This window comes from Eptesicus fuscus, chromosome 10 (genome assembly GCF_027574615.1).
Source record: "Eptesicus fuscus isolate TK198812 chromosome 10, DD_ASM_mEF_20220401, whole genome shotgun sequence".
Classification (NCBI taxonomy): Eukaryota; Metazoa; Chordata; class Mammalia; order Chiroptera; family Vespertilionidae; genus Eptesicus; species Eptesicus fuscus.
In genome coordinates this window covers 4971670-4992877 of record NC_072482.1, presented here as the reverse complement: position 1 = coordinate 4992877, position 21208 = coordinate 4971670, and the positions used below count along the sequence as shown (strand labels likewise).

Genomic DNA, 21208 nt, shown 5'->3' with positions numbered 1-21208 from the left:
ATGAATGAAATACAACCGGTACATTTACACACATTGTCTGATGGAGCCTTCATAGCCGACCTTATAATGCCAACCTTGTAATATGAAATATAAACCAGCCTTATAATACAAAAAAACTCAGGTTTGCGATTGAATAATCTGACATAGATGCTTAGCCACTTGTTTAAAGCCCAGAGGTAGGAGCTGCCTCTTCAACAATGTCACTTGTAAAATTTTTACCGTTTAAAAAAATATGTTCTTATTGATTTTAGATCGAGAGAAAAGGAGAGAGAGAGACATCGATGTGAGAGAAACATTGATCGGTTGCTTCCCCCATGAACCTGCAACCTAGGCATGTGCCCTGACTTAAACTGGTGACCCTTGGATGCTCCGGACAACACTCAACCAACTGAGCCACACTGGCCAGGCCCATTTTAACCATCTTTAAGTGTCTAGTTCTGTAGCATTAAATATATTCACAGTGTTGTGCAACTGTAACCATCATTTATTTTAGCCTGTGCCTTTTTCCTCCACTGTTACACTGCCCCTTTGTTCTTATAACCATCTGAAATCAGATTAAAACCTCCTTTTTTTTTTTTTTTTTTAAGCCATAAAGGAACCTTTAAGTTTAAACTTTCAGGCTGGGCTGAATACTGAGTCAGTGTGTTTCCTTTCTCATCTCAGTCAGCTCTGTTTCATGTAGAATTCCTTATCCTATATAATAAAAGGCTAATATGCAAATTGTCCCCTCCACTGGGAGTTCAACCTGGAGTTTGACCAGGGGGCGGGTCTGGCGGGCCAACCAGCCGCCCGTGGCCCCTCCCCCTGCCCAGGCTGGTGCACCGGGCCTCTAGTTGGTTAATAATAGCTGAGTATGTTGTTTTGAATGGGAATACATGCTATCATGTCTACTTGATCTTATATTGAATTGGGGCTCTTTGGTCTATTCCTGCTGTTTCTTGACCCAGTGAGTCAGTGATCAAAATGGTCCAGGCGCAGAGGAGCCATGCACCCACATTTTTGAGCTGTGTACCTCAGAGCACCACTGGGCTGAAGTCCACTCTCTGCTGTGTACTTGGGAAATGAATTTGCTTTGTCATCCTCCCTCCTGCTTTCTGCCAGAAGTCGGGTTCACTAATTTCAGTTTCACTTTGGGCTTTAAAAATCTTTCTCTGGCTGAATTACCTATATAATATAAGTACAAATAAGGAGTTTGTTGGCTTGGCTGTGGGATGAATTTGAATGTGTGCAAGATTTGAGAAGGGGAATGAATCTGTCTATGGAGAGTTGCTGGACTTTTCCAACTTGTGTTTCTGCTGCAGTGGTCTCAAAATTCTGTCTGATGCCAGGCAGAGCCAGAGATGAAATATGACACAGACTGGGGATGAGAATTGGCAGTTGGTCCTGAGTGCACAGTTTCTTCTCTCCCAAGTGTATTTTACAGCCAAGTGAATAGAAAACAAGTCAGCAGGCTACTTACTGGAGACTTGAAGCAGAAAAATGATCTTAAAAACAAACAAACAACAATCCTTATCCAAGGACATGCTTAGAGAGAGGAGGGGAGAGGGAGGAAAGGGAGGGAGAGAGAGAGAGAAAACATCGGTCCTTTATCGGTTGCCTTCCGTAGTTGCCTTCTGTATGCTTCCCTGACGGGATCAATCCCACAACCCAGGTATGTGCCTTGTCTGGGAAGCAACTTTTAGTGCATGGGAGGATGCTGAATCAACTGAACCACTCTGGCCAGGCAGAAAAAATGATCTCTGTAAAAAGTTTTCAGAAGAACAAAATGAAACGGCTTATCTTTATCTCCCGCCAGTCCCTAAGTGAAAGGCTGATTCTGGATGTATTCCTAAATCCATTGTGGGAAGGAGAGGCGGGGCTTCCCCAAGATTGACCAATCATATATTCTTCACTTTGGATCACAGTCAGCTGGATCAGGAAGTTGCAGGGTGACTAAAGTACAAGCCTTCCCATTGAATAGTCAAGCAAATGGACACAGTTTGGCCCCAGGCCCAGCTCTGCTCCATGTAAATTTTATCTAGCACACAAAGAACTGGCTCACAGCTGGTGGTGTTGTAATTCCAGGCATTACTGACTAATGTAGCAGGCCACCATTGCATGACCTGAGGTGGCTGCTCTAAATATAGCCAGTCTTTCTGGCTGATGCAAACACCTGGAGGAGCAGGCAGGCCCCGCCCCACCCCCCCAGCAGAAAAAGTATTTGCCGTTGATAGCATGTCTGTTGAACGTCAGACTGCATATACTATGTCAGACCTTATTTCCTGCTATGTTTATGTGTAATTAAAGACAATTCACTGGACCCATTGGCTTATGGTTGGGTTATGCTTAGAAAAAACGCAATTTATATTGTTGCCTACGGTGGGGACTAGGAATGATGTCACTAGTTTGAGTAAGACCATGGGAGAAGCAGTTAATGTAATTACTGATAATTTCCTTTATCTCTATAATGAACAGGGCTTACTTAAACCGCTGTAGTGGCCTTTGGTTTCTGGCACTGATATACCAAGCTTTCAGTCATGTGATTCTGTTCAGGGACTCTGGTTTGTGTGCTTGGTAGTTCCTTGTGACATAAGGGGGTTTGTGAGTAATTAAAAAGAACACCAAAAAACAAAAACAAAAACAACCAAAAAAAATAAAAAGAACACCAACATTTACAAAATGGTGCTTCTAAAAAAGAAACTACAAATGTCTCATAAATATGTAAAAGATACCCTCTCTCACAAAAAGAGAAAACCATTTTAAGACCTCATCGAGATCTTATTTTTTACTTATCAGATTGACAAAAATCCAAAATGTTGGAGAAATACTGTTGATGAGCAAGTAGGGAAATAGACACTCATACATTCTTGGTGGGAGCATTCATTAAATGAATAACTTTTATTGAGGGAAGTTTAGATATATATTAAAACCATAAATTTATACCCTTTGACCCAGCAGTATCACGTAGAGGAATTTATCCTATAGATGCACTTGCTGAGTGCATAAGCTTATTTATGGAAGAATTAAAGCTTGGAAACAGTCTCAGAAGTGGACTGGTTACATAAATAATGATGTATCTATAAAATGGACACAGATATAAAAAACAGTAAGGATACTCATTATGTACTGACATAGAAATGTCTTCATGATACAGTGTTGAGATAATAAAGCAAAGAGCAGTGTCTAATATCTTGCTACTTGTGTAAAAAGGGGTGAAATAATATATATTATTTGTGCATAAGGAAGTTCTGGATATTTAAGAAAGTTATATGAATGATTGTGTGTGTAGGAAAGAAGAGATAAGATGGGTATTTTTCACTGTATGAAACTTCTTAAACTATGCATATATTGCTTTTTTTAAAAAAAATTAGAATGTTTTAAAAACATTAGAAAATTAAAACTAAAAAAATTAGAAAATTAAAAAGTGGAGCTGCTTTGAATTTCAGTCATAGTTGCCAGAGGAGTTCTCTTTTAATTGACTTGCTGTACCCATACTTGCTATCCTTGTGGGTTAGAGGGAAATTTCTTCATATTGTAGCTGATAGTGATAATATTTGTTGCCTCTTAAAATGTTACTGTTTTGTTGTTGTTGTTGTTGTGTTTTTTTTTTTTTGAGAGAGGAGGAGAGGGAGAGAGAGAGAAAGAGAAGGAAAGAGAGAGACATCGATGTGAGAGAGAAACGTCGATCAGGGGATTGAACCTGCAACCCTGGTTTGTGCCCTGCTGGGAATCAAACGGCCACTTCTTGGTGTACGGACTACATCTGACCAACTCAGCTACGCTGGTTAGGGCAGTGTTTGTTGCTTTGTATGTGGACACCTTGGGAAGACAGCGGTGCACAAGTTCATTGGTCCTGGTGTTTTTCCTGTTGTTCCTTAGCCAAAATCAATGGCTATTACAAACCCTAAGGAACTGGCTTATTTCTTTTGTTTGACAATTAGGATGATAGATATGCTGTGGATAGGATTGAATCTTTATCTTTTCTCTTTATTTGTAGGAACCTACAAGCAGCAATTGGCGCCTATTATGACTTCGAGAGCCCAAACATCAGTATGCCCTCTATGTCTTTTGTTGAAGATGTCACCATAGGAGAAGGGGAGTCGATACCTCCTGATACTCAGTTTATAAAAACATGGCGGATCCAGAATTCTGGTAAATTATAATTGGCAATTCTCCTTGTCCAGTTTTCTTTTTCTTAGTTGTTAAAAGAAATAAATGTTTTAGAAATGTGATTGTTTTACTCAGATTTTTCTTATACATGATGTAGCATTTCTTGTACTGGTATGATGACCTAACATCAATGAAATATTCCCTGCCCTAGATTAGGAAGAACAATTTTGGTCTTGATGGCATCTAAAGAATTCAGTATTCATTTGACCCGAGGAACTAGGCCTGTGTGTGGTGGTTCTACGCCATCACTTTAATTCTGCTCTAGATAATCTCCAGTTATTCCCAGTAAGCTAGAGGAGGTACAGCCATGAATAGAACAAGGTAGGTAGAAAGAGTTGTGAGCATCTGCTCTTTTGCTCATTTCTTTACAACAACAGGATGATTCTGTTTGAAATTTCATTGAGGTATGTGAAACATTAATACCACTTTGAAAAACAGACTAACAAGTATGGGGATTTGCTCATTTGGGAAAGATGGAATGATTGAGAAATTTTTTTTTAAACATTGTTTTGGTATATTGCCTACTTTAAGAAAGATTAAAATTAAGCTAACCATAGTTCTTTGAAAATAGTATCTGAATATGTATCTGGTAACTGTTATTACCTTTTAATTGTTAAATTATTTTCTAATGACTTTAAAATTGAGTGGATTTAGTTAGTATTCCTTGTCCCATCCAATAACAGTTTATGCTGACTGGATGAGAATGCTTTAACATCTTGTTATTAATGAGACAGAGAAATTCTGAGGGATAGAAATGTAGGCAAAAGGATATTTAGTTAAACATTTGTGGCTGTGGGGAAACCCTAGCTAGCAAGGTAATTGATAGGAGATGATGTAAAATTCTGGGGGCTCAAACCCCTATAAAAGTGAGTTTTTATTATTTACTTTTTAGTTCTTTATATTTCTTTTATGATTGGAAAAGATTGGCTAAGCTAGATTTTTATATGATAACTAATGTACCAAGTTGTTAATCTTAGTTTTCCTGGCTTATTTAGAAGTAACTTTCCCTTGGATGCAAGTTCACTGTGTCATGGAGCAAACACACATAATTTGGATTGACCTAGTGTAGTAGATGACTGGAGACATCTGTGGCTATATGAAATTTTCACTGGACTCTTTTCTTTTCCCTTTTGGTTATAACAATATGGTACATTGTTAGTTTGAGAGGCATGGGTAATATAAGAAAATACCCATGTTTTCTATATTCTTGAAATTCTTGTTTGAAGTTTATCTTTTTTAAAAAATATATATATATATTTTATTGATTTTTTACAGAGAGGAAGAGAGAGGGATAGAGAGTCAGAAACATTGATGAGAGAGAAACATCGATTAGCCACCTCCTGCACACCTCCTACTGGGGATGTGCACGCAACCAAGGCATATGCCCTTGACCGGAATCGAACCCGGGACCCTTGAGTCCGCAGGCCGATGCTCTATCCACTGAGCCAAACCGGTTTCGGCAAAGTTTGATTATCTTTACTTTGCCTAATTTCTTTTTTAATATTGCATGCTTTTTAAAAAAATATTTTTGTTGATTTCAGAGAGGGAGAGAGAGAGGGAGAGAATCATTGATCAGCTGCCTTCTGCACGCCCCCACTGGGGATTGAGGCCGCAACCCTGGCATGTGCCTTTGACGGGAATTGAATCTGGGACCCTTCAGTCTGCAGGCCGACACTCTATCCACTGAGCAAAACCAGCTAAGGCTTGCATGCTTTTAATAATATGAAAACAATCTCTTTAGTCAGCTTCTATTCATTTCCCCATAGGAGAAATCATTGTAGTATTGCTAAAACCTGTTGTTACTTATCAAAAAATGTTTTGAAAGTTACTCATGAAATTTTTAAATGCGTGACGCTTGTTTAGAAATTATGAACTATTCAAAAGTTTAAAAAAAATTAAGACCTTGTTTACTTATAGTAAAAATGGTCTGACCTTCCATGAGTTTGTTTTAGTGCTTTTAAATATTGAAAGTTGTTAGAGTACTGTTGAAATAATTTAAATGCTGCCTTGTTGCAGAATAACCATTTTATATTTTAGAAAACCTCTTGCTATATCTGCTCATTCACTAGACAGTCACTTGGATTAATGGGAGGGTTTGGAAGGATTGACATAAAATGGCTAGAATGTAAAATCAGAACCCAAAAGCGCCTGCCTTTCACTTTGATTTGGAGAAAATCTGTATTGGCGAGCCTGACTGCCTTTTCCTCCTGTTTTTACATAGTAACTCCAGTTTAAAACAGCCTCTGGATCTGTAGCCTTTTTTCTGTAAAAGGCATTTTTGTTCTTGAACACCTCTTGAAAAGTTGGGCAACGATTGCTAGAGATTTTACCCTTCAAGGTACTTTGAACAAATAGTTTTTTTTTTATTCTTCTGGAATTTGTTCAGCCAGTCATAAAATAGATTTCTATCTATAAGCTAAATGCTTTCCATCTGATTAAGGAGAAACTGGCCTCCTATAACTGACAGGTGTGTTATTAAAGAGAGGAAAAGTGCGCATGTGCACTGGTTCTTTGGCATCATCCTAATCTGGCCTGAGTTCTCTCTGGAACTAGAGTAGCCACACAGAAGTAGGGCAGGCCTTTGCTGTTTCTCCTCTGGCTCTCTTACTCTCATTCATAATCTTCCCTAAGAGATAGTGCTCACTGAAAGTTTCATAAATAATTTTCATGATTCCTGTCTGCTGTCATGTTTTAGGCATGCCAGGCTTTCAAATATACAACAGAAGAGAATAATAGGAATTGCACATAGTTGTCTCAGCAGCTTCCTCAAAGGAGATAAATGTCACACATTGTTTAAAATTAAACTTCTAATACTGTTTAAATTCTTTTATTTAGAACACAGAAAAATAGAAGTGAGACTTTTAATGACATAGATACAAAATCCCATGATCCAAACTTTGTCACTATTTACATGTTAGAAGCTTGGAAAACTTGAGCAGGAAACTACATTGGAGTTTAAAGTGAAAATTTGAAACTGTCCCTTAAAGATGAATGTAGACAATACTCTTTACCAACACATACAGCTAGCTTCTCAGTTGTTGCAAACATGCTCTGTTGTCCAAGTGTGGTGAATGTTAAGCTGAGCATGTAGTGATAGCTCTGGTGTTTCTCTGACTTTGTGAAGTAGATATGATTGTCATATGAGAGTGCCATTAGAGGCATCTTTATTTTTTGAACTACATAGAAGTGAATATAAAAGAGTTGGGAGAAGAACTTGAGAAAGAATAAATATTCCTCCATTTTTCTTTTGGCTCCATAAATAGTAAGTTTTCTACCTTTCTCTTCAGTATGATTATAGATATCATTCTGCTTCATTCATTCAACAAATTTTTATGTTTTAGTCAGTTTATCAGGTACAGGGAGAAAATGGTAACAAAATTAATGAAGGTTCCTGTTTTTATGTCACTTAATTTGAAATGTAGTCTTTAAATTTATAGGGGTTAAAAGAATAGGCGATCTTGACTGAGATTTGTTGACTTCTGCATTGCTTTTTGAATGTTCCTTACTGTCTCCAAACACTTTCTATAATCACATACCAAGTAAGTCCCAGGCTTTCTAGAACTGATTGACTTTTATTTCATTTTTGCTATGCTCTCCATCATCTCAAAATCACAATATAATATAGTTTTGGTTTTTTATTTTTTATCTTTTTAAATAAAATTTAATTCCATGACAGCTAAAGAATCACAGCCTTAATCATATGCGTGCTTGCGACACTTATCTTGGAAAGTCATAAAACACAGATTAATCTTTCTTATAAATACATTCATCCCCCATTAAGCCAGTTTGTAACAGGCTTAATTTGAAACCTGTTGTATTATGCTACTCAAATCCTGGTTTCCGTTATACTTAGCCAGGTGGCCCAGATGGCTCACCCTTGCTTCTGTATAAAGAATCAATATCTTTGAATTTTTCAGAGTCACCTGACCTAATGGTTGGGGCTATAAGAACTGTATGTCGTAGTGACTTACTGGTAACTCTCAGAAGGCAGATGATGGTTCTTCAGTCCATAATAAATTAACATTTTATAATGAATTAACACTTTAGAGTTGATGGTAGATGCTCTTCCAGTTTTTTTGTTTTTTTTTCAAGAGGCTCTCTAACTACATCATCAATAGGATATCTAGCATACTAAAAAGATCAGGACTGTAGCTGCATAAATTAACATTCATCATTAACGTTTTACCAACTTAGTCTCCCTGGAATGTAGCAGCACTCCCTCTTTTGCAGAGCTGAGAGATCTGAATATCTCAGCTTCTTGTGGTTGTCTGCTCTGGACAGCCAAGTATTTCCCATATCCAGACAGTCTTGGTTTTCCTTATTTTCTTAGAGGTTCAAAAACAGACACATTCTTGGATTTTCATATAAACAGACATTGTCTTGTTACAGGGGTGTGTGTGTGTATGTAAAAGAATAATTGTGAATTCAGCTTTATAACAGTAGTTTAATTTCCCATTTGGATCTTGGTCTTTAAAGAAACCAACATTAAAAAAATAAATAAATCAACATTTTCTAAGATGCTTCATGTCAGCTGCTACTACTCTTGACATAAGACAGGTATGCTTTTGCCAGGACATAGGCCCAGAAATGAAAAACAGAGTTCACATATATTACCAATGTGTCACTCACAACCTTTGCACCCACCACAGTTGCTTTCTGTAGTGTGCAGTTAAGAGGATACTTTGCTAGCATGTTTTGTGTGTGTGTGTGTTTTTTAAGAAGTTGGGACAAAACATACTGCCACTGTTTCATCTGTCACCCCTTCAGAGCCAAGAGCCCCAGAGGAGGCTGTTCATTACGGGGCTGAGATCTCAGCAGTAGAGCGCTGGTTGCTTTTCCCTCTGGTTCTCTTTTCAATAGCAAGCCATCATGTATATTAAAGACACCCTGACAATTCTAGAGCAAGGTAGTGAGGCACCCTGGAATACTGTTAGGAAGTAAATTTCAAGCATGATGTGTCCTGAGAGCCCTGCCATATTCACCTTTTCATAGTGATTTATTTGTATAATGAATGTATGGATTCCTCAAAAAGGATATCTAGAGTAAAAAGGAATGTATTGGAGAGACTTCACAGGAAAAATCTAGTCACTATGTGGCTACCTATGACTAGTTAGATCAAGCCAATATATAGATTTCTCATTTGCATTAGTTTACATGAAAATAGATACACATGAGTATGTACCAAATAAGATCTTTGCCACTTCCAAAAGAGGAAAGACATTCCTGCAAAACCATTTCCCTGTATTGACATTCCTGCCCTCTGGCTGGTGTTGTTACACACACTTCATTGTGTTGTTGTCAGGGAAATTGATCGCACTGTTCATTTTCCCACTACTACTACAGATCGCACTGTAAATTTTCCCCACTACTACAGTTTGAACCTGCACATGAAACTTTCACTTGACACCTCTTAAAAAATTATTTTTATTTTAGTCCTCTTACTTGCATATGTTTTTTATTGATTTTAGAGAGAGAAGAGGGTAGGGTGAGAGAGAAAAACATCAGTGTGAGAGAGAAACATTGATCCGTTGCCTCCTGCCCCAACCAGGGATTGAACTCACAACCCAGGTGTGTGCCCTAACTGGAATCGAACCTACAACCTCTCGGGTGCACAGGATGAATGACGCTCAACCACTTGAGCCACTCGGGCTGGGCAAAAAAGCAGTTTTGAAGTGTAAACAGTATCATAGAAATTACTTCTTCTGTGTTTCATCCTCTTGCCTGGGTGAAAAAACTGGGGAGAGTCAGACATATTTTTACCATGAATTTCAGCTGAAAATGTTAGAGTGAAAATTGGCCGTGTGTTACCTATTAGTAGAGAAAGCATCCAAAGATGTGGCCTGGTGCTTGTTTTAATGGCTCTTTACATAAATCATTCTGTGTTAATCCTTACCTGAGGATATTTTTCTATTGACTTTTTAAAAATATATTTTTATTGATTTCAAATAGAAACATTAATGATGAGAGAGAATCATTGATTGGCTACCTTCTGCAAGCCTCCTACTGGGGATTGAGCCTGCAACTTGGGCATGTGCCCTTGACTGGAATCGAACCTGGGACCCTTCCGTCTACAAGCTGACACTCTATTCACTGAGCCAAACCGGTTAGGGCTCCATTGATTTTCAGAGAGAATGGAAAGGGAGAGACAGAGACAGAGACAGAGACAGAGACATTGATGTGAGAGAGACACATGGGTTAATTGCCTTGCATGTGTCTTAATGGGCTGGGGATTGAACCTGCAACCCAGGAATTGAACCTACAACCCTTCAGTGCACACTCTGAGGCTCTAACCATTGAGCAACACCGACCAGGGCACATATATCATTCTTAGATTCTACAGATTAAGTCTGATGTATGGCCTCCCCTGGGGTCACTTGAAACACATCTTAAGGAACTGCCTTGCTTTTTCTGTATGTACTCCCTCTTAGGGGTAGACTGTTGATCAGAGGTTGTTTACTTTGATAATTCCCTCTGATTAGTCATGTGAGATGTTCTATAGCTTAGGGATATGTGGGTAGAATTACATGTCTGAGAGACAAAGAAAGAGGCTTCTTCTATGGCTTTGTACCCACTGATTGCCTAACATTTTTTTCTTTTGCTTGAACTCAGGGGCAGAGGCCTGGCCTCCAGGGGTTTGTCTTAAATATGTCGGGGGAGACCAGTTTGGACATGTGAACATGGTGATGGTGAAATCACTAGAGCCCCAAGAGATTGCAGACGTCAGCGTCCAGATGTGCAGCCCCAGCAGAGCAGGCATGTATCAGGGACAGTGGCGGATGTGCACTGCTACAGGACTCTATTATGGAGGTGAGTATGTCCTTGTGCGACCCAGGGTGAAGGAATTAATGTTATATCTTAATGCATCCCCAGTGTTGCTCAGAGACCCTGTAAATTACATAACAGGGCATGGCCTCTTTTAAACAGTCACTCTGTGCAGGTGAATAACTTGCATTTAATGGCTGTCTGATTCAATCTAGTGCTTTCCCTTTTACACTAGGATTTTACTTAAAATTTAGTGAATTATATGAGATATATCTTGCATTCTAAACAATGATTTAGTAATGTTGCTGTTTTTATTATATAATCTAGCAGGTACTATAAGAACACTGAAGGCAGTCTTTGCTTATAGAAGAATATCTAGACACAAGTCATATAAAAAAAGATAACATACAAAATGTGCATACTTCCACCCTGGCTGTTGTGGCACAATGGTTGGAGTGACGACCCGTGGACTGAATGGTTACAGGTTTGATTCCCAGTCAAGGACATGACCTTGGTTATGGGTTTGCTCTATGCCCCAAGTGGGACATGTGCGGAAGGCAGCTGGTCCATGTGTCTCTCACGTCAATGTTTCTTTCTCTCCCCTTCCCCCCTTCCACTCTCTCTAAAACATCAATGGAAAAGTATCCTTGGGTGAAGATTAACAAAAAAAAAAAAATGTGCATACTTCCTTTAACCTGATGACCTGTCAAGCTACTAATGCCTCTCACACCTTCTCTTTATTGCCAAACTTTCTGAACAAAGTGATCTGTACTCACCATCTTGTCTCTCTGTTTTCCATTTATTCTTCAACCCAATCTATTCCTTTTATAAAAAGGAAATTTTCTTTTAAAAAACAACAATACAGTTTTTACTGATTTTTAGAAAGAAGAGAGGAAGGGGGGGAGAGAGAAACATCTATGTGACAGTGAACATTGAACAGCTGCCTCTTGCATGCACCCTACTGGGGATCAAGCTCAAAACCCCATGCATGTGCCCTGACCAGAGATCGACAGCATTTAAGTGCATGGGATAATGCTCAGCCAACTGAGCTACGCTGGCCAGGGCTTAATCCAATCTGTTATTTACCCACTCCAATTAAATGTTTATCAGTGATAACCCAGTTACCAGATCTAGCAGTCTTCATACTAACTAACCTTCTATCATTTGGCACCATACTCTAAAAGTTTTTTGAAATGTGTACCTTCCTAGAGTCACATAATACCTCTCTTATTTCTCTTTCACCCCTGAATGTTCTTGCTCTATTCTCTGTCGAGTCCCATCTTTGCCTTAGGATTACTAGATCGTGAGCTGGGCTCCAATCATGCTCAGTGACCTCATCTACCCACATGGTTTCAGCTCTCACCAATACAGCATACATGGTGATGCTCAAATTCATATCTGTGTCTGCAAACTCTTTTTGGAGCACCAAACCTGTGTTTTAACTGTTTATGGACAGAACACCTGGATATTCTGTAGATTTCTGAATTTTAACATCTCCCAGGCAAACTTACATTCTTCTCATCGGCACCTCAGTGAAATGATCAGACCTGAAACCATTGAGTCACCTCTTTTTTTCTGTGTAATTATACTTAATTACAGATCAATCCCTATTGGTTCCACTATATCCCATGTCCTGGAAATCCAAAGAAAAATAAATAGGAAATAGTTCTTCCCCTCAGGGAGCTCTTTTTTATTTTTAAATATATTTTTATTGATTTCAGAGAGGAAGAGAGAGTTAGAAACATCAATGATGAGAGAGAATCATTGATTGGCTGCCTCCTGTAAGCCCCTAACTGGGGATCTTAATAATTTATATGGTTCCATGATTTTCTAGGTTTTTTTCTTAATCAGTGGAGTCCTTTCCTTGATACTAGCATATATGAATGTCCCCTTCAAATAAGGGGGAAAGATAAAAATGAAACTGGTTTTGTTGAATTGAAAGCTTCCTTAGCCTGCCCTGCTCCCTGTCTGAGACGACCTACCTTCAGAGCTCTGTGGTGTGTAGTTTGCAAACCCTTTATCTGTTTTAGCAAAGAATTTAATTTCATTTTACAAACTTACTGTATTTCATTGAATTTAGATTACTGTTTATTATAAAACACATCCTGATAGCAGAGGTGTTAAGTGACTGGCAGAAAGTGCATATAATATACATACAAACCACAACTAAGAATACATGAAAAAAACACAAAACACCTGCCATGTTACCCATGGTTGGCACTTCCTAGTATTTCTTGCTCATTCTTCTTAACTTGTTAGCTCATTGAGCATAGTGTGGTGGTAATAACTCAGAATGTAGAACCAGTTTGCCTGGGCATAAACTTGGACAAGTTAGGTAATTCTCTGTACCTCATCTTTCTGTTTTAACAACGAAGCTTGTATTATTTATTTATTTATTTATTTATTTATTTATTTATTTGGTGGGGTGGTCTCTATAGTCTTTAGATGGTCTTCTCTAGAAAGAATCCATTCTTATTTTTTATAATAATACTAGAGGCCTGGTGCACAAAAATTCGTGCACTTGGGGGAGGAGGGTCCCTCAGCCTAGCCTGCACCCTCTTGTAGTCCAGGACCCCTCGGGGGATGTCCACCTGCCAGCTTAGGCCTGCTCCCTGGGGGATTGGGCCTAAGCTGGCAGTCAGACATCCCTCTGGCAGCCTGGGAGTCCTCGGGGGATGTCCACCTGCCAGTTTAGGGAGTGGGCCTAAGCTGCAGTCAGACATCCTTAGCACTGCGGAGGAGGCAGGAGAGGCTCCTGCCACCTCTGCTGTGCTTGCAGCCGTCAGCCCGGCTTGTGGCTGAGCAGAGCTCCCCCTGTGGAAGTGCACTGACCATCAGGGGGCAGCTCCTATGCGGAGCGTCTACCCCCTGGTGGTCAGTGTGCGTCATAGTGACCAATTGTTCCTGGTCATTTTGCCATTAGGGTCAATTTGCATATTACCCTTTTATTATATAGGATTTATGGTGTTTCAGCTAATTTCCTCAAAAGGAATTTTTGCTATCTACACTAATAAAAGAGAAAGATGCAAATTGACCATACCTTCGCAACACCCACCAGCCAATCAGGAGTGAGTATGCAAATTAACCCAACAAAGATGGCGGGTTAATTTTCATACATAGGCATTCCGCACTGCCCCAGCCACTCTGGGCCTCTGGGCAGTGTGGAAAGGCGGAAAGGTGGCTCCGGCCGGAGCGAAGGTGGTGCCAGCAGCCAGGGGAAGGAAGGCCCATTCTTGCATGAATCTTTGTGCATCAGGCCTCTGGTATTAAATAATTTACAAATGGGTTCCCTTTCCCCATTTTAGGTTGATTGTGTTCTCAGAGTTTCTCAACAGGGGTGCAATTGGCACATTGTGTGGATAGTTTTTCATGATATGGACATATTTATAAGACCCTTGGCCCTCTCTCACTAAATACCTGTAATTTCACATGTTCATCTTTACAACTGACACCTCCCGCCCCCCTTCCCCCACTGCCACACACACACATCTAACTCCCTTGGTTGAGTAGCTCTAAGGATCTGATTCCTAATAGATATTTCAAGCCCAAACATTTTATTTTATCTTCTTTTTATGGACTTCTGCTTCTTAGATAAAAGCAATGTTGTCTAGTACCTACTGTATATCAGGCATTGTACTGGGCCTTTTGCATATAAATTACCCTATGAAGGAAATACTAACTGCATTTTATGGAGTTCTCAAGGAAACTTTGCCTCCAGGTTGTTGATGCTTGTTAGGGTTTAGGGAGGGTGTCCTCTCTCCTCTTCCAGAGTGAGTGGGACTGAAGGTGGGGTTGAGTTTGGCAGGGCGTCTCGTAGGTAGTGGGATAAATATCAGTTTTCTCCCAAGGAGTTCTTGCCTGCTGGGAGATACACAGTACCTGTAGGACACTTGGCTCTTGGGAAGAAGAAAGAGCATGAGTGGTTATTCCTATTTTAGTCTTGGTGCCAGCGGAAATATGCCTGCCCTATTCCTAGTAGAGTGCCTGTTTCCAAAATTCTACAAGAGAGATTTACCCCTGCACTGTGCTACTTTCCTACAAATCATAGGGGTCCTAGTTGTGAAGTAAGCAAAGGTCATACTCTTTTTTAAAAATATATTTTTACTAGAGGCCTGGTGCATGAATTCATGCACCAGTGGGGTGCCTTGGCCTGGCCTATGGGCTCGGGCCAAAACCAGCTCTCTGACATCCCCTGAGGAGTCCTGGATTGTGAGAGGGCCTACCCCCTGTTGGTCAGTGTGTGTCATAGTGAGCAATTGTTCCTGGTCGTTCTGCCATTAGGGTCAATTTGCATATTACCCTTTTATTTATTATATAGGATTTATGGTGTTTCAACTAATTTCCTCAAAAGGAATTTTTGCTATCTACACTAATAAAAGAGAAAGATGCAAATTGACCAGTCCTTTGCAACGCCCACCAGCCAAGGGACCCCACCAGTGTATGATCGGGAGGTACACGAGAGGTTGGCCAGCCGGGGAGGGACCACGGTAGGGCTCCAGGGCATGCCCGACCCGTGTCGCTTAGTCCCGATCGGCCGGACCCTAGCAGCAAGCTAACCTACTGGTCAGAGCATCTGCCCCCTGGTGGTCAGTGCATGTCATAGTGAGCAGTTGAGTGGCCTTAGCATGTCAGCATATTATGCTTTGATTGGTTGAACGGCCGACTGGACGACCGGACACTTAGCATATTAGGCTTTTATTATATAGGATTGATTTCAGAGAGAAAGGGAGGGGAGAAGGAGATAGAAACATCAATGATGAAAGAGAATCATTGGTCGTCTGCCTCCTGCTTGCCCCCTACTGGGGATCAAGCCCACAACCCTGGGCATATGCCCTGACCAGGAACCAAACCGTGACCTCCTGGTTAATAGGTCTGTTCTCAACCACTGAGCCACGTCGGCCGGGCTAAGGTCATACTCTTGTTATCACATGCTGATTAGGGCTTCTCCCACTTGAAGTAGATCTTTTTGTTAAATACTTCACATGAGTCCCTAGGGACATTTCATGTGTCCATTGAATACTTATAGTTTCCCAGAGGTTAGGAATGAAACTTCGCTTATTAAGCTTCCAAAATGTAATATGTCCTACATATTAGGAGAGTTATTGGATGCTCTGTGTAAACCAACTGTTTATTTCCTAAAACCTTTGTTAAGTTCTTACTCTAACTTCTCCAATTTACAGAGTGTTCTCCCTAGCCTGTAATTTCAGGACTGTCCCATCTTATTCATCTGTATTTTAACTGTCATGTTATAAAAGCTCTGGTTTCATACAGACTTCCTCTAGACATGAGTCTTCTATGTAGATACTGTTCTGTTTGGCATTTCTGCCAGTTCTTTACCTATTAACCCCAACTTTAGAATTGTCTCTTTTGTGTTGGACTGAAAAAGGCTGCCTCATTTACTTCTTCTAGAAGATCCTTAATAAGGTATTCTCTGTTTCATTTCTGATCTCTAGAATTCTCTGATATCAGAAATATTAGTAGCCCTTGAAAACAACAGATTTCTTTTTTTTAAAAATATATTTTATTGATTTTTTACAGAGAGGAAGAGGGAGGGATAGAGAGTTAGAAACATCGATCAGCTGCCTCTTGCACACCCCCGACTGGGGATGTGCCCGCAACCAAGGTACATGCCCTTGACCGGAATCGAACCTGGGACCTTTCAGTCCGCAGGCTGACGCTCTATCTACTGAGCCAAACCGGTTTCAGCCAGATTTCTTTTTTGACAGAAGAAATGCTAACCTAAGCTGATTGTGACTTGTATGGGAAATGTTTTTAGAAGAGACATTTCAAAATGTAAATGAGATCTGAAATCCTTAATTATTTTTATGTTATAAGGTCTGTAATAAGTTTATAGGGTGACAGGCTATTTTAGCTTCAGAGAAGGAAGCCTGCCTTTAGTTGTACTGCCACCAGGGGATGGTGTCTGATTGGTGGTCGTGTCCAGGTAGTTCTACATGAGTCAAAGGCAATGTGAAATGGCTGTACTGTTCAGATTAACCTCTAAAATGCAGATATTTGGGTCCTTAACCTCTGTGGAGCATAGACAATCAAGAAGTCAGGTGAGCCTAGCGGGCATGGCTCAGTGGTTGACTGTCGACCTATGAACCAGGAGATCACAGTTTGATTCATGGTCAGGGCAGTTTCCTGGGTTGTAGGCTCGATCCCAAGTGTGGGGCGTGTAGGAGGCAGCTGATCAATGATTCTCTCTCATTATTGATGTTTCTATCTCCCTCTCCCTCTCCCCTCCTCTCTAAAATCAATAAAAATATATTTAACCCTTTGCATTCGCTTGTTTCTCGATTCCTTTATTCTAATGCTAACCGTGTCGAGTCACACTCAACATCCGAGGGCAAAAGGTTAAGAAAAGAAATCAGATGAAACAGTGATCCATCTATAAAGTATAGTAAAAAAAAATATTTGCATGTCCTGGTATGAAGCATCAAATTTTTTAACTTTTGAAATTCGACTGTGAGTTGTTTCAATGTGTACTCTTAGTGCTAACACTGTTTATTTTATCAAATAGTTATATAGTTTTGCAGTCAACAAATAACTACATAAGGATTTGGTAGAAGGGCAGTAATATAATTTGAAAGCATCATGTTTTTTTCTTATGGTAGCTATAGCTCTTTTAACAGAAATTTCTTTGATCTGGAATATTAGGTTCCAAGGATACAGAATTTTGGAATTGATTATTCCTTTAAAAATCTTAAAAGAAAATATAATTTTTTATTAAAATATTAATATGCAAATTGTTTTTGGGGTAGTTTACTTTTTTTCATATGGTATATTTATTTTAAATCTTTATTGTTGAAAGTATTACATATGTCCCCCTTTTTTCCCCCATTGACCCCATCTCGCCTGCCCCTGCGCCCTGCTCCCCCTCTGCCCCAGACCTTCATCACCCTATTGTCTTTGTCCTTGGGTTATGCATATATGCATATAAGTTGTTTGATCACTTCCTACCCACCCACTTTCCCCGCTGAGATCCCACAGTCTCTTCTATGCTTCTTTCTCTGAATCTATTTTGTTCATTAGATTCCACATATGAGTGGGATCATGTGATACTTGTGTTTCTCTGACTGGCTTATTTCGCTTAGCATAATACTCTCCAGGTCACTCCATGCTGTCTCAAAGGATAAGAGATCCTTCTTTTTTACTGCTGCATGGTATAAATGTACCACAGCTTGTTTTTATTCACTCATCTACTGATGGGCACTTGGGCTGTTTCCAGGTCTTAGCTATTGTAAATTGTGCGGCTATGGACATAGGGGTGTATACATTCTTTCTGATCAGTGTTTCGGGATTCTTAGGGTATATTTCTAGAAGTGGGATCACCTGGTCAAATGGCAGTTCCATATTTGATTTTTTGAGGAAACTCCATACTATTTTCCATAATGGCTGCACCAGTCTGCATTCCCACCAGCAGTGAACTAGGTAGGGTTCCCTTCTTGCCACATCCTCGCCAGCACTTGTCATTTGTTGATTGTAGCCATTCTGACAGATGTGAGGTGATACCTCATTGTTGTTTTAATTTGTATCGCTCTGATGATCAGTGACTTTCAGCATCTTTTTATATGTCTCTTGGCCATCTGTATGTCTAATTTGGAGAAGAGTCCATTTTAGGTCCTTTGTCCATTTTTTTAAAATAAATCTTTATTGTTTAGATTATTACAGTTGTTCCTCTATTTTCCCCCCATAGCTCCTCTACACCCGGTTCCCACGCCACCCCATGCCCTGACCCACCCCCATTGTCCTCGTCCATAGGTGTAAGATTTTTGTCCAATCTCTTTCTGCACCCTCCACACTCCCTTCCCCCCGAGAATTGTCAGTCCACTCCTTTTCTATGCCCCTGATTTTATTATATTCACCAGTTTATTCTGTTCTTCAGATTTTTTATTCACTTGATTTTTTAGATTCACTTGTTGATATGTATTTGTTGTCACTTTGTTCATAATTTTTATCTTTACCTTTTCTTCTTCCTCTTCTTAAAGAATACCCTTCAGCATTTCATATAATACTGGTTTGGTGGTGATGAACTCCTTTAGCTTTTTCTTGTCTGTGAAGCTCTTTATCTGACCTTCAATTCGAAATGATAGCTTTGCTGGGTAGAGTAATCTTGGCTGTAGGTCCTTGCTATTCATCACTTTGAATATTTCTTGCCACTTCCTTCTGGCCTGCGTAGTTTCTGTTGAGAAATCAGCTGACAGATGTATGGCTACTCCCTTGTAGGTAACCAACTGTTTTTCTCTTGCTGCTTTTAAGATTCTCTCTTTGTCTTTTGCCCTTGGCATTTTAATTATGATGTGTCTTGGTGTGGTCCTCTTTGGATTCCTTTTGTTTGGGGTTCTCTGCGCTTCCTGGACTTGTAAGTCTACTTCTTTCACCAGGTGGGGGAAGTTTTCTGTCATTATTCCTTCAAATAGGTTTTCAATATCTTGCTCTCACTCTTCTTCTGGTACCCCCATAATTCAGATGTTGTTACATTTTAAGTTGTCCCAGAGGCTCCTTACACTATCTTCATATTTTTGGATTCTTTTTGCTTTTCCAGTTGGGTGTTTTCTGCTTCTTCATATTTCAAATCTTTGACTTGATTCTTGCGATCTTCTAGTTTGCTGTTGGATCTCTGTATATTATTTTTTATTTCAGTCAGTGTATGCTTAATTTCTAGTTGGTCCTTTTTCATATCCTCGAGGGTCTCACTAAATTTATCGGAGGTTTCTAGAAGATTCTTGAGTAACTTTATAACTGTGGTTTTGAACTCTATATCCCGTATTTTGCTTTCCTCCATTTCTTTCATTTGTGACTCGTTTCTTTGTCTCCGCATTTTGGCTTCTTCCCTGTGTTTGTTTCTATGTATTGGGTAGCTGCTAAGTCTCCTTGAGTTGATAGAGTGGCCTTGTGTGGTAGGTGTCCTATAGGGCCCAGTGGCTCAGGCTCCCCAGTTACCTGAGGTGGATGCTCTTGTTGCACTCCTTTGTGGGCTGTTTGCACAGTCCTGTTGTAGTTAACCCTTGATTGCTGTTGGTATCACTGGGAGGAATTGACCTCCAGGCCAGTTGGCTGTGGTGACCAGCTGTGTCTACACTGGACGATCTGTTGTGCAGGAGACACCCTTATGGGGCAGGACTTGCTTCAGTAGGGCTTTGGTGCTCACTGAATCTGCCCCTTGAGTATATCTCTTATGTTGGTGAAGATTTGTATTCTGGTCTCACTCTGACCACTGGGTACACTGGTTCTTGGATCTCCAAGGAGGTGCAAGGTCAGCCAGTGTCTGGGGCCACCCAGCAGGAGCTACAGAGAGATCTGGAGATTCCTCCTCTTTGTATGGGGTTTGGAAGTGCCCAGACGAGGCCCAGCTGTGAAGCAAGGCCGGGCAGTGGGCCCTCTTTTGGAATCTCTGGGGCTCTCTGACCCAACTGCAGTTTATTTTAGGCGAAAGAACAGGCCATTCATATGCAAAAGCCGATGTGCACAGCTTGGGTGGGGTTGTAAATTGGGTGGGGTGGGGTCTCTGGGAATCACCAGGGCGGAGCAAACAGGGATGGCTGCCCTGAAATGGAGAAGTTCCTGGTTCTCCGATTCTCTGCCCTCATGCAGGAACAATGATTGCTGTGAGCACCTCTAAGAGTAAGCCGCCCTCGTGTTCCTGTCTCGATGCCCAACAGTCCAGTTTCTCCCCATATGTGCCTGGGTCCCCCAGAGTCTTGCCCGGAACTGGAGTTCAGAACTAGTAGGAGCTTGTATCATCCTCCCGGTTTAAAAAGCAGCACATTCAGGTGCCAGCATTTTCTGCGCTTCTGTACCTCTTACCAGTCTCAATGAGCTTTCTTCACCTCTCTAGTTGTGGGACTTCCTCTCAGCCAGCTTTTCTGCGGTTCTTGGTAGTAGTTGTCCTGCCGTTTAGTTGTGGTTGTGAGAGGCAGCAAGTATAGGTGATTATGCCACCATCTTAGTTTCTCTCCTTTGTCCATTTTTACTTGGATTTTTTGTCTTCCTTTTGTTAAGTTGTATGAGTTCCTTATATATTTTGGATATTAACCCTTTCTCTGATGTATTGTTGCCAAGTATGTTCTCCCATACAGTGGAGAACATATTTTTTGTTTTGTTGATGATTTCTTTTGCTGTGCAGAAGCTTTTTAGTATGATGTCCCATTTGTTTATTTTTTCCTTAGTTTCCTTTGTCCTAGGACAGTGGTCGGCAAACTCATTAGTCAACAGAGCCAAATATCAACAGTATGATTGAAATTTCTTTTAAGAGCCAAATTTTTTAAACTTCTTCTAACGCCACTTCTTCAAA

General features: G+C 40.3%; 1 protein-coding gene across 1 annotated transcript in view; it reads left to right on the top strand.

Annotated features, from left to right (window-relative positions):
• The window catches only part of ILRUN (inflammation and lipid regulator with UBA-like and NBR1-like domains), a 111653-nt gene that overhangs the window by 44618 nt on the left and 45827 nt on the right, over positions 1-21208 (top strand). Inside the window, exons 2-3 of the mRNA XM_008152002.3 lie at positions 3977-4131; positions 10759-10956. Coding sequence (XP_008150224.1) covers positions 3977-4131; positions 10759-10956 — 353 coding nt within the window. The remainder of the gene's footprint in view (positions 1-3976; positions 4132-10758; positions 10957-21208) is intronic.